Source organism: Epinephelus fuscoguttatus, linkage group LG13 (genome assembly GCF_011397635.1).
Source record: "Epinephelus fuscoguttatus linkage group LG13, E.fuscoguttatus.final_Chr_v1".
NCBI classification, from domain to species: Eukaryota; Metazoa; Chordata; class Actinopteri; order Perciformes; family Serranidae; genus Epinephelus; species Epinephelus fuscoguttatus.
Window position 1 is genome coordinate 21,302,488 of NC_064764.1, and position 13,444 is coordinate 21,315,931.

The 13,444-nt window shown below is 40.4% G+C and overlaps 2 protein-coding genes across 4 annotated transcripts in view; both read right to left on the reverse strand.

Annotated features, from left to right (window-relative positions):
* grb14 (growth factor receptor-bound protein 14) overlaps nt 1-2,317 on the reverse strand; it is a 79,197-nt gene extending 76,880 nt beyond the window's left edge. The window contains exon 1 of the mRNA XM_049594005.1: nt 2,170-2,317. The gene's annotated coding sequence lies outside the window, so the exon portion shown is untranslated. The remainder of the gene's footprint in view (nt 1-2,169) is intronic.
* Nucleotides 2,318-2,426: 109 nt separating this feature from the next.
* Nucleotides 2,427-13,444, reverse strand: part of cobll1b (cordon-bleu WH2 repeat protein-like 1b) — a 34,580-nt gene continuing 23,562 nt past the window's right edge. For 2 of the 3 annotated variants that reach the window (XM_049594155.1, XM_049594157.1), the window contains 12 exons: nt 12,119-12,307; nt 10,609-10,813; nt 10,288-10,513; nt 10,088-10,132; nt 9,906-10,000; nt 9,499-9,735; nt 9,257-9,386; nt 6,042-6,264; nt 5,857-5,945; nt 4,296-5,716; nt 3,037-3,186; nt 2,427-2,935 (listed from right to left, as the gene is read on the reverse strand). In XM_049594155.1, coding sequence (XP_049450112.1) covers nt 3,073-3,186; nt 4,296-5,716; nt 5,857-5,945; nt 6,042-6,264; nt 9,257-9,386; nt 9,499-9,735; nt 9,906-10,000; nt 10,088-10,132; nt 10,288-10,513; nt 10,609-10,813; nt 12,119-12,307 — 2,974 coding nt within the window. In that variant the 3' untranslated portion in view covers nt 2,427-2,935; nt 3,037-3,072. The remainder of the gene's footprint in view (nt 2,936-3,036; nt 3,187-4,295; nt 5,717-5,856; nt 5,946-6,041; nt 6,265-9,256; nt 9,387-9,498; nt 9,736-9,905; nt 10,001-10,087; nt 10,133-10,287; nt 10,514-10,608; nt 10,814-12,118; nt 12,308-13,444) is intronic. The other variant, XM_049594156.1, reaches the window with a different exon arrangement.

Below are 13,444 nucleotides of genomic sequence, written 5' to 3' on the forward strand. Positions count from 1 at the left end.
CGCACTCTTTCAGTTGGCTTATGTGGAACACAATATAGCAGCTGTTAGAAACTACAGAGAGGGTGCACTAACACTTGTGCTGCAGCAGCTTCTTTACAGACCAAATCGGTGCTAGCCTACTGATATGGTGAGACAGCAGTCACCTCTCACCACTTGCAATAATAACTCTGGGTAAGCCTCATTGCTGCAACTTGCTGCTGTTCTCACTTCAATTCATTGTATTATTTCTGGCATGTTATAAAAAGTTGTGGGGAAGCAAGGATAACTGTTTTCCAGCGAGTTTTTCTTAGGTAAGCTACTGTGATCCTGCACCAGTGTGATTTTTGCTACTTTTTTTGTACTACTGTTTTGGGAACAGTCATAGTTTTGATGAAGGCACCTTGGTGACATGACATCTAATTTGTAAATAACATAATTCCAGAGGTGGAACAAAGTCATTGTTTTGCAAGTCACAAGTAAGTCTCAAGTCTTTGCACTCAAGTCCCAAGTCACAACGGGCAGGTCTTCAGCCATGTTAAAAGTTAAGACTGAGAAGTCTCAAGTCTTTAGTGCTAAACTTTGAGCTTCTATTTGTAAATGAGTCACGATGTGCTTTTAAACAAATGTGATGCCATTTTAGATTAATAATGTATTAAATTTACTATAACCGTGAGTGCTTTTAAAATTTAAATCTTTATTTGTTAAAACAGAAGTTATTTAGCTATTAGACTAATATTAGCTGAGCATAAGCTTGCAAATTATATTAATATTAATATTTATCTTGATTTATGCAACTTCAAATGTCACAGTTAGATGTTGTTGCATATCTGTCTGTACTTTTGATCAACACACGCATACCGAAGTTCTTCTTCAGTATCATATTTTCCAACTGGTGGTCAGTAACATAATGGATGTCCTTTATGGTTCTCTCCTGCAACTTCACTGGATGCTGTCGATTTGGTTCAAACAAAATGAAGCTGGAAAATTCAGTGTCAACTTGCTGGGAATGAAAAGTGTAAAGATGATAATAGATTCAGGAAATTAAGGGATTCACAGTACACTTTTTAGAATGACACACATTTTAATCTTTGGGCTTGGGGGAGGGTAGCAAGTATTTTCAAGTCAAAAGGCTCAAGTTCAAGTGAAGTCATGAGTCACTGGTGTTTGCGTCCAAGTAGAGTTTCAAGTGTTTTTGGATTTGTGACTCCAAATTCCAGTCCACACCTCTGAATAACTCTTTACAATGACATACTGTCTGAAGTCAAAGTGTCCTCTTGTCACTGAATTGCTGAAGGAACACAAAATATGCTGTTGAAAGATTATTTTGAATTTAATGGGGGGTTCAGTTAAGGTTTAAGAAACACCTTCATGCATGTTGTGCAACAAAGAGTAGACTAATAAGGAACCATTTTACAACTAGTGCATGAGGCAAACTAATGTTAAGTTACATCATAAAAAAAATTAAGTTAAGTTATATTTACATGTATTAGTCTGTATTTTACAAGACATGAAAAGTATAATGCATTTTTCCCACATCTTTTTGTTCATATCCGTTTAAATGAAGTTGAACGTTGCAAAACAAAACTCTAAATGCACCTGGATAACAAACATCAGCTGGCGTCACACTGTATAAACACTGACGGATACAACACTTTGGTGAAGCTGTTAAAGTGAAATATGATGCAAGCATGGACATTTCATTGGGCAGATTTTTAAAGACAAATTATTTGATAACAGCCTTTAAATGTGGGTGAGGTCTGCATGTTCGTGCCTTTTATTTAGAAACATGGGAGAAAGCACGACCTTCATGTGAGCTGTTATCTAACGTTAACTATCATCGCTCCGGTGTGTGCGCGCAGTTGAGACACGCCGCAGTTAGGGGAGCTGATGTCGACACAACACCTGTGTCCAACTGTGTCAAAAACACTGACGACCTTTGGGCTAACATTTTGCAAGCATTGGTCAAAGTTAGCGTTTGGTTTTCATTGAAAAAAATAACCTACCATTAAATTAAATAAACACGCAGGTAAAAGTTCAGCAACAGCACGACGCACAGTCCTTCCTGCTCCCTCTGCACCAGCTGGAACCGACACCCATTTCAAAATGTGCGCATTCAAACATTTATTATATATATATATATATATATATATATATATATATATATATATATATTTCCACAGCTGTTTTTACCTTGTGCCTCCTCAAGTGCAGTCTCCAGTCCAAGCCTTGAAGCCTGGTCTTCATACCGCTGCTCCTGCGGGGAATGAAACTGTTCACACGTGTAGCACAGGTGCTCTACTGTAACGTGCCTCCTACGTCACGTCACACTCTGTGGTCACGTTTTACCTGTTGTGAATAACAGGCGGTATTCAACGGGATCTGAGCTCAGCAGGTCATGGAGAGAAAATAACTGCATCATTCGTGCAAACACACCAAACAGAGGCAAGTGAAATGATAAAAGCTTTATTCATAACAACACTGCTTGACAAGAACATTGTGTGCTGTGCACATCAGTGTATTTCTGCAGCTTAATCAAAAACTCTGTAATACTTAAATATAGATTTGACATATAATCTAAAGAGCATTTAAGTACCATAGGTCAGACCTGGTCCGTCCTACACATCCAGTATTACTTAGATAATACACGTTCTAATAATTTATAGAATTGTTCTCATTTCACGTTCTTGTTCACTCACAACAGTGACGCACCAAATGCAGGATAGTCATCACACAAAATAAAAAAGAAGCATTAAAATGTGCATGTCAGCGCCAGGGGTATTACTTAATGACATGTGAGAAAATAAACTAAAATACAGCAATTATTAATTATCAAAATACATTATTTTATGTACACTGTTGGAGACTACCAAAAGAGGTAAAACAAAAGACAGTTCCTGCGTCTGTGTCATGGGATAAAGGGTTGTGGAGAAGTCAAAGTAGACAGGATAAGCTCCTCCTGGAAGAGAGAAAAAAAAAACCAACACAATGGTTCATTCATGTGTTGTGGAAACATTTTTGGGATATCAAATTGCAATGTGTGTGTTGGATTTTGCTTACAGTAGATGATATATCGTCAAAGGAATGAAGGCACTGCTATGGACTGCCCTCTCCTTGCATTTCAACAATTCCACTAAAAGATGGTGTTTCGGGCTTTAGTTCCTGCAGAGTGTCGTGCTTGTCACCATCCAGCTCTGTATGTTTACTGTCCTGTGATGTTAAAAAAGAAACACAATGTATACGATAACTGAAGATGAAAAGAAAGAACACAAGAACAAAACAGAGTTTGACAAAAGCAAATATGGTTTTTCTGCAGTTCAAAACGTGCTATCAGACAAAAAAAAAAAAGGACTGTTCATATGCGATGTAACACAAAAAGCCCTAGTGCCCATGATGCCCGTTGTATAAGGAGAAATACCTCTTTAGTGCAGGAATGTATGTTGGTCTGTTATTAATTATTGATGTCCAGTGATGTCCACAATCTTTACTGCACAATGCATACCACACATGATAGACTATTATAGATCAGATTAAAGAGTAAGATATGATGTCACCTAAAGTCAAAACCGCAGTTTTCTCTGACCATCCCTAAAGCTCAGAAAACGATGAGGTTATGCCTTCATCACTTAGTCTTCTCTGTGTGGAATACCCTGCAGAAATAATTAAATGAACTGAAGTGTCGTCTTTCAGCGTCAGTGGATTTAGCCCCTCATTTCCTCTTTGTCTCAACTGCCACCTCTCACTCTGTTTCTCTTTTATTATTTTCCGAAACAGCAGACCCTCTTGATCCTTCATTTTGAATTAACTAACCGTGCTAAAAATTCAAACCGGTGAAAAAAAAAAAAAAAACCGTTCCTAATACTGAGGCTTTAAAGGGCTTAGGAATATGGCGAGTAGTTTCTATTAAACCCTGGGCTGATTCAAGTCAATGGAACACAGTATTCTGCTACTTAGAGGATTTTATAATGTCTATGAGAGTCAATAACTCATCGCTGGTCACAGTGTAAATAGCTGATACAGCACCAAAAAGTAGCACCGCAGCAGTTACAAAAGTGGTTTTAGTTTCAAACAAACTGAAGCAGTAGTGGGATAAGTCACCCTCTTGTCCACCTCTGTGTAACTCTTTTAAGGGAAAACCAAAAAACTGCTTTGCTCAGCAGTGCAAAGTGCTCCTCTACCCGAGCATTAATACATCAGTGTATGAGTTAAGTGTGTATATAAAAGCTATTACCAGCGGCGGTGGTCTCAAGAGTATAAAGTGCTGCTTTGATCTTTATTTAGATATTCATATGCAAGTATACAATGCAGTCAGAACTCACCTTGAGCTCAGAAAATCCTCCCGACTCTGTGACTGATGAGGGGCTTGTGATTGGGGAGACGGGTGGTGAAACAGGAGATTGAGGCGACTTTGGCCACTGGGATAAGGACTGGCTCCTTTTCACAGCAGAGGACACTGCCTGGGCGAAGCGGGATGGGGTTGTAGGAGAAAAGGGCCTAGGGGCGGCAAAGCTCCTTAATTTCTCCAAGCTTAACCGTCCGCTTGGCTCTTTAAATGGCAAACTACTTTGCCTTGTCATTCGCTGGAAGGCTACATTCTTGTCATCCCCCTTAGGGCTGAGCTCGACGTTAGCGGCCCCTGTTGTCTCCTCTTGACACTGCACAGGAGGTGGAAGAGGAGGGGGTGGTAACTTTGCTCTCTCTGCACTTCCTTGAGCCTCCCTCTGGCCAGAGCCAGGACTGGTGGCGAGACTCTTTTCTGCTGCTGAGGTTACATAATACCCAGGTGTTTTTTTGTGCTGTGCCAAGCGGAAAGAACCCGGCTTAGGTTTAGTTGCGGGTGGAATTTTCATCTCCTTGACCTGTGCTGGTGAACCTGCTTGAGACGCCCCATTAGCTGAGGATGAAATCTTGTCATCTGCGTTAGGTAAACTTGTTGGTGACGAGGGAGGAATGGATTCAGGTATACTTCCATTAACAGTGTCTTGGGTACTAGTAGTAGTAGTAGTAGTGCTAGTCAGTATGTCTTCCCTGGGTGTAGTTGAGTGCAGCTCACTTTTTTCCTTTGGGACCTCCGTCTGTCCCCTCGGTGCTGTGCTCTCTTCCAACTGAAGAGAACCAATATCAAGTCCCTCTTCTGGAGCTGCAGGAGGCGGCTCCAGTGTCAGTGCAACTTCAAAATATCTCAGTTTCTCCAGAGATTTCTGAGGCACGATAGTATACGTTGTCATCCCCACCTTGGGGATGTAGTCCCTTGTCAGCTCGTTGGAAGGCTTGGGCTTTGGCTCAGAGTTGGTGGCATAAATAGTCGACGCCTTTGTTGTGGCAGGAGCACTTGCTGTTGAGTCTTGGCACGTTGAGGTCTCCGAGGTGCGGGATAAGGCATGTTTGAGGTCAGGCACGTCCGGTTCCTCTGTTGCAGCGGCCATATCTTTCTTCCCCTCTGATTCAAAAGCGGGCGGATTAGCTGAGGACGGGACTGCATCCATGTGTTGCTGTGGAGGCACAGGTAGGGGTGTGAAATCTGTTTGCACTTGAGCATCCTCTCCAGTGGGGCGTGATGTGCTCTCCAACTTGTCAGTCTGCTCCCGGAGGGTTTCAGTGTTTGGGGCCTGTGCTTCTGCATCCTGCATCACAGGCAGAGGGGAGCTGCTGGGTACAGTGCTGCAGTCCACACTTTGAGGTGTAGACTCTTCACAAACCGGGTGTTGGCTTACATTTTCAACTGAACATGGACCACTATCTGTACAGAAAAGAACATTTGTAATGTGAGACGGATGTGCTGACTTTCTTGGAGAAGCAAAAAACACTTGAACTTTGGCACAGTGAGACAGAGTTCAAGGAAAGATATGAACAACACCACTATCATTCAGGCAAACCCACTAATATCTGCTGGTTCAGATGAGTCTGTGCCATCAGTAGCCACCACCACACTCAGAGTTGCAGAATCATTCATTGTGCTCTGCAGCTGACTGTAAAAGTCAAGAAAGGGAAAGGGAATTAAAAGTATTGCTAATACTAAAGTTAAAACATGGCTGAGGCTGGAGAAGTCATACTAGAGTTCGTACTTGCCATCTGAGGACAGATCACAAGACTGATCTTCCCCATTTCGCTCCGTGGACGTTGTGCTCAGTATCTCAGTATCTGGGGACGGGGAATGCAACGAGACATCAGCAGACATATTGAGGCTGCTGTCCTCTCCCTGGGTTTCACTAGCAGTTGCAGACATTGCAGAGGCAGCCGTCTCCTCTTGCTCCATAATCTCCTCCAGTGTGTTAGCAGCTGCACCTCCTGCAAAACAACACCATAAAGAAGTTGTGTAAAATCATTCACATTTACCGTACCTGGCGTTGGAAGGAAAATGTTGCTAGGTGATGATCAGTGGAGCATCCAACATCACATTTAGCTTATTTTTTCAAGGGCATGTGTTGGCTATAATGTATAAACAACTGTTAATGTGACTTCCCCAACATATGCACGAGAAACCGAGCATCCAACGGTTCTTATCTCATAGGTATGCTCATTCACCCTTTGCATTAAAAAAGGTTCTTTTGATGAAAGAATTCCACTTAATAATCTCTCACATCTCACTCCCCCTTGTCTAGTTCTTAATTTAGCACTGAGAGGAAGTGCATCACAGAGCCGCAGAGAGCAAAAGGAATTTCAAGGCTACTTAAACAAAACTGCAGCTTCTCACTGTTCTCAGCCTCTGATCTTTGTATCTACGGAGCAGCACTGGGGCTGTTGGGGAAACAGCAGAGGAAGTGATCTTTCTCTGTGAACTTAAGTGTTTGAAAAATTAGGAGCAACGGGAGGACGGAAATGGTAGTGTATACATGTAGACAGCAGTCGGATAAAGTCTGTGATTACACTTTCTTTTAATGAGGTCTGGGAGATACGCCGCTACTACGGAGACTGCGGGTAACAAAGGAGCAAAGAAAACAAGAAGAAGAAAAACACAGAGGCATATAAAAAGTAATTTAAAGGGGAGTAGATAAGAGAGAAGCCTGCTGTCTATATGGGGTGTTTGTGTCACATACAGGACACTAGCTTTTGCAATGTCTAATCAGAATACACTTGATGGAGTGTTGTTAAGTAGGCTAATCCTGATTCTCAGACATTTCTGTGGATAGTTTTCAGTATTTTCTGTTGACAGCACGGTCTGTGGATCATCCACAGTGACAGGGACATTGTTTATGGATTGTAATTCAGTGTTACGAGCCCTTCAAGCAGGGTGTTTACAGGTATCAGACACTTAAATGTAATGCCTTATATCCTCAGGTGGGGTCCTTCTGGCTGCTCCAGAGTTGAGGTTTAAATCTAAAGGAGACCGTGCTGTTACCATCGGGGCCCACTGGCTTTGGAACGACCTGCCTGAGGAGATAAGGCTCAAAGAATCAGTGACTTCTTTTAAATCACTTCCTAAACCCCATTTTTATAGATTTGCTGACGATGTTTTATATATTTAATTTCCTTTTTATTGTGTGGTTTATTGCTTTTGTTGTTTTTGGTCTTTGTCTTTATTTATGTTGACATTCTGTGTCCCGCATCTTGCATTTTTTGTCTTCCTCTTCTAACTTCATCTTAATCCCTAGTCTTGTCTGGCTCATGTTCGGGAGGCCTTTTTGGCTTTCTGTTTTTAAATTGCCGCCTGAGTATCCCATTTCTGCTTTGCTTTGCTTGTCAAATCACTTTGTACAACATTGTCTTTAAAGGTGCCATATAAATAAAGTTATAAGTATTAAAAATAATGCTTTTTAAGACTTTTTCAAGATAATTTTTACCCAATTCAAGACTGATTTCTGTATAAATCTTTGTTTCTTATTCAACCATTGCAGGTAAGTATAAAGGTTAGTATACACTTACATTTTGCCAGCAGGTAAGTGCAAGTATTAAGTGAAAGGAAAGTGTTAAGTTCAATGGTAGGTTTAAAGATTTGTAACATCAGAAATGTGGACTCATTTTGACAACAAGTTAAAAAATGGATAAATGAAATGAGATTAATTGTTTGTGGCAACTAAGAACTCACAAAATTCCAAGACCATTAACTGAATTTTGAGGCCTAATATTTGTAAAACTGAACTGAAGACATATTAAGACTTCTAAAGACCTGCAGACATGCTGTCTTCAAGCAAACTTCCACTCATCTCCAATGCATCAGTGTAGCGACAGAGATGCCAAAATAGCAAATAAAACTGCAACTTAAACAATGATTAGATGCCATCAAAAGAAAAGTGATAAAATATGCTTTGTAATCCGTGTGAACTGAGCCTAAAAAGAAAAACATCAAGGCGCACCCCGACTTTATGTGAGGCTGCAAGTCTTCATATTTCTCCCATCTTGGTCACTTCAGTTGTTTAAGCCAAACTAAATTGCCTGCGTTTGTTTATCATACCGTGGTAAATTTTGGGGGGGAACTACAAAAAAATATTCTTTGTTTTTACTTTAAATTGCTTTCTATACAGGACGGGTGGAGCTTCCCTCACAGGACAAAACAGTGAAACAGCGAGGGTCGGATTTTTCTATACACAATCACAGGAAAAGTATGTCAAAGCAAGTTAATTTTACTCAACCAAGGAAAAATACCGGGGAATTCAGAACCTACAGCGATCTGGAATGTGGCAAAAATGACTTCTTAGAATACATTTGTTTATGGTCCTGACTTTCACAGACATTTCACAGATATCTGAACAAGCAACTTGATTTCTAACTATTGAAAGTGAGTTGACGCATTGAAAAAGAGAAGACAAAATACTAAGTCGACTGCCTCGAGTATGTCAACATTTGAAAATAAAAGAGGTAGAGAGTCAACAGAGACCAGAAAAACAAGCAGATAAAGGTCAAGAGTTAAAACACTAAATGAAAAGGCAGTATAGAGAACAGGAAGCGCAACTAGTGCAGCACAAATTCTTAAATGAAGCAGAAAATCACAAATGAAGCAGAGTTATTGAGAAAACACTGAAATGAATGATCTTTGTGCTTTGATGACTATATAGTTCCCATGATCCTGTATCCTGAGGGGCTGCAGGAAATGTTTAAAGCGAGCCACTGTTCAATAATGACCACTAGGAGGCACAAGAGTCACACAAAACAAAGGCTGCAGGCTTCAAAGTTTGAAACTGCCGGTCTTTGTTTTTGAGGCCAAAGTACACATGACAAACATCACAGAGCAGGCAATATTTTATTCTTAACGCAGCAGTAAAACCATCTAAATGCATGGGAAAAAAGAACTTTGCAGCTCTACTGAGTGATATTGAAAATGTAAATGTACATGAAGACAAACCTTGCAAAGTTTCATCCATAGGAGCTGTTTCTTGGACAACAGCACTAGGGGACGTGGGTGGTGGAGGAGCTTTGCGTTTGGTTCTCTTCAGTGAAGACTCAGCTGAGGACCCACGACTTAAACCAGCAATCTATGGTGCACAACAGGATTGATTAAGTTACATAAAGAAAGCACCGAAACAGAAAACATCGTGATTGTGGCTCTGCTGAAATGTCAGTGCCTCTGTCTTAATATTTACTCACCTGGTCTCTGTCCAGTTGGGTACCAGGTTCAGAGTTTATTCTCCGGCGAGTGCTGTGGTCCGAGGAGCAGCTCTGTGACACGAGGATCGGGGGCAGGGGTGCACGTCTCTTCTTTGGCACATCGGCGGGTAGTGTGGGGGAGCCGAGCGGAGACGAGTTGGAAATAGGTAAGGCCATACTGAGAGGTCGAGGCTTGCTCACAGGCACAGGGGAAGCTGGGGCGCTGGCTGTCGTTGCCTTTAAAGAACAAACATCCAATCAGAACATGATAAGAAGCCTGTTCCCAAACAACAAAGTGCACGTCGACCAATGGCAAACCAAAGTCAACAAACCTCCCTCTGGACATTTAAAGTTACTTTCTGATACTGCTGTATATTTGCATAATCGGTACAACAGCCCTGCACTACCTGGTCAGATTTTTTCTTGCTTTTCCTAAACTTGCTGAAGAGGCCTTTGTTTTCTTTCTCTTTCTGATTTTTATCTTTGCCCGGTGTGACTGCTCCTGAAACAAATAAACAAACACACCAACATTGGTTAGAAATATGACAGCTCTGTTGATATGAATCATACAGTTTACAAACTGAAATACCTGAATGTGTTGGTGAGACTGGACTCAAAGGAGAAGCAGGTTGTCCTGCACAGGCACCAAGCATGAGATTTAGCGAAAAACAAGTGGTATATATTGACAACAATAACACACAACAAGTGAGCTGATGAGATAATAGTAGTATGTTAATATCCAATATCATATGCAGCATGTGTTTTTTTTTTAAATACATGAGCACTTACCTCTAGTGTCTCTTGCATAAATCTCCCTTATTGCATAATCATTAAGAGAGCAGGACAAGTCCAAAGGGGCCAGTGATTGGACATCTCTTAACAGAACTGTAGTCTCCACATCAAATTCACATTTCTCACAGATAGCTGGTAAGTGTTCAGCCATGGGCACTCGAGGATTGACTCGTAGTATAGTTTTCTGGGTCTTCCTGTAGTTTATCACCATCCGAACAGTTGCCTGGAGAAGAAAAACATACCACAGTTTACTCAACATGAACAGCAAATAGTGATGTTTAATACATGTGACAGCATGGCGTGATGCGTTTAATGTACCTCAGGCATCTGAGGACCTGTCTTCTTATTTTTGTCCTCCCCTTTCGGTTTAAGTATGATCTTCTCTGCATCCAAGGTTCCTATGAGAGCGTTGGGCTTGAGTTTGGTGTTGTTCTTGTTGGTGGTGACCAGTTCTAAGGTGTGGCTCGACGGGTTCAGGTGATACTTTGCACAAAGCGTCACTAATAGATCCATGAGGGGTTTGCTGAAATAGATATGGAGGACACGATGACACAAAAACCAAATAATGTGTTGCTGAGCAGAGGGGAGACAAGTGATAAAATCTGGGTAAGTTACACAATGAAAAATAAAATATTTTGATAAGAACAATTTTGAAATCAAAGGTAAATATATGTATGGTTTGACAACTTTAAGCATTAAAATTGCCCCTGCTATCAATTTATTTTTCATTATTATGTTTGCATATTAATCAAGAAAAAATTTAAACAAGTCCATCACACTTTCTTGAGTCCAGCGGGGCATCTTCAAATGTCTTGTTTGGTCGAGCCAATGGTCCAAAACTCAAACATATTTTATATAAATCAACGAAAAGCAGAAATTCCACATATTTTAGAAGCTGGAATCAGAGAATGTTTGGCATTTTTGCCTAGAAAATGACTTTTCAAAACGATTAATCCATTATTAAAATAGCTTCTGATTATTTTGCTGTTGTCGAACTAATAGATTAATCCCCTTAATTGTTTAGAGCAACAAATACAGCTGATTTCATATAAAATTAAAAGTATAAATTTAAAGAAGCTGTGCATAATGTGTGGAAACAATACAAAGCAAATTCACAGTAACACACAGTAGCAACAGTAGTCTCATGGAGCTTTCCTGACACTGATAATACAGTTTAAATGTAATCCTTAATGTAAAGCGTTAAGTGTTGTGTAGGCACTTAAAACAGGTTTAGAGGAAGAAAAGAAGGTAAAGAATTCAGGAGCTAATCCTTTCATATTGGATTGGTCCCAATCATTTCTCAAGAGGCCAAGGTGCAAAAGACACCCAGGAGAGAGCGTTTGTAATCTGCGTGCATTGTGAGTAAGATAATATCTTGGGTAAACTCTGTTGATAGAAAGTCTGAGCTGTGTGAGTGAGTAGATTTGTAGAAGGACACCTTGTTCTAAAAACTTTGACACAGACGTATGTTGACGCGTGTTGATGTGCAGATGCAGCTTAAGATTTGAAGAGTAAGATTTGTGTGTCCTTAATGCACTGCAGCATGCAGTCAAGGAAGGGCTGATCGAAAAGTTCAAGATGCAAAAGTTCTTTGGTCCTTACATCATTTGGTGAGGACACAAAAATGAAGGAATGCAATCAATTCTGCTGCTAGTACAAATATTAACTAAATCACACAATCAGCGACTCCACCTATGTGACTCAATTTAATTGGAACTGCACTTAAAGTGTGATGACATCATGATGTAGAGTTTAAATGTAATAATGAAACGTTACAAATACACAATAGTGTTCTTGCTCAAATTGCATCACAGTGCTGTGGCTGTACCTTCCATGGACTGTGGTCATCTCTTCTACTCCACCTGGCAGAACCACAACCAGAGAGAGGTCTTTATCAATGAGGTTCTCCTTCTGGTCCATTGTTAAATGAGGGTGTCCTGGGTACCACTGGGAGAAACCCGGGGATTCCAGCTTTTTTAGTCCAGGCGGAGATGGTGCTTTGCTTTTAGTCGACACCCTGTAGTTGGACAAGAAAGTGTAAATCATTCTCAGAGTTGCTTCAGCATTTGTAATAGTTCGGTTCTGCTTTGACACAAGCCAGACAAATTAATACTTAAGAGATGACTGGGAATGGTTTTCAACTTAGGTCCATGTCTGTGTATTTCTTTTCTTTTTTTAAATGTCGCTGAAATTGTTTCTGCTTTCTCAGACAATAATCTGATTGAAAATCAAAGTGCAGCAGACAGCATGAAAGGAATCCTTTCTTCCTCAGGTTTTAGAAAGCAGCGAGGCTATTACATGAAAGAGCTCAAGTCCACTTTGCAAACAAGTCACAAGACAACCAAGTGGACAGATTTACTCAGTGAGCCTGAAGAAATGACTGCAAATGGACAGACATGTGAGAGATAATAAGACACAAGACAGAGTTTCTGTGACTGTAGACACTGTGTTTTACAGTGTATGTTGTGGGAAAGATGGATTCATAGTATTTTATATGTTCTTTTAAATGCGCAGGCAACACCCTATACATTAGTGAGCATTACTTGGTGTGCTAGGATCACAGATTACTGAACAGGCCTCTCAGGCACAGGCCAAGGTACCCAAAGTTTCAAGGGCCCTCCTGGCCTTCACCTGCAAAATGCCCCTCAAATTAGCATGTACCGGCCAGGAAGAGACCCAAAATGAAAACCAAAAAAAAAAACCAAAAAAAAAAAACCCAAAACATAAAACGATTACAAAGACATGCAAAACAGCTGTAGAGAGACACAAAGAGACTCACAACCACTATGAAAATGGGCAAAACATTCATGAAGAGACACAAAATGACTACAAAGAGATTTAAAATGACCCAAGATAAACAAAATGACCACACAGAGACACAAAATGACCACAAAGAGACACAGAGCAACTGCAAAGAGATGCAAAATAACTATAAAACCCATAAAGCAATTACATAGAGACTAAAATGACCAAAAAGAGATGTCAAACAACTACAAGAGACTCAAAATGAATGCAAAGAGACACAAAATAACTTCAAAGAGATGGAAAGCAAAACAAAGAGATGCAAAATGACTACAAAGATACACATAATGACCACGAAGGGATACAAAATGACTACAAAGAGACACAAAGCAACTACAAAGAGACACAAAAT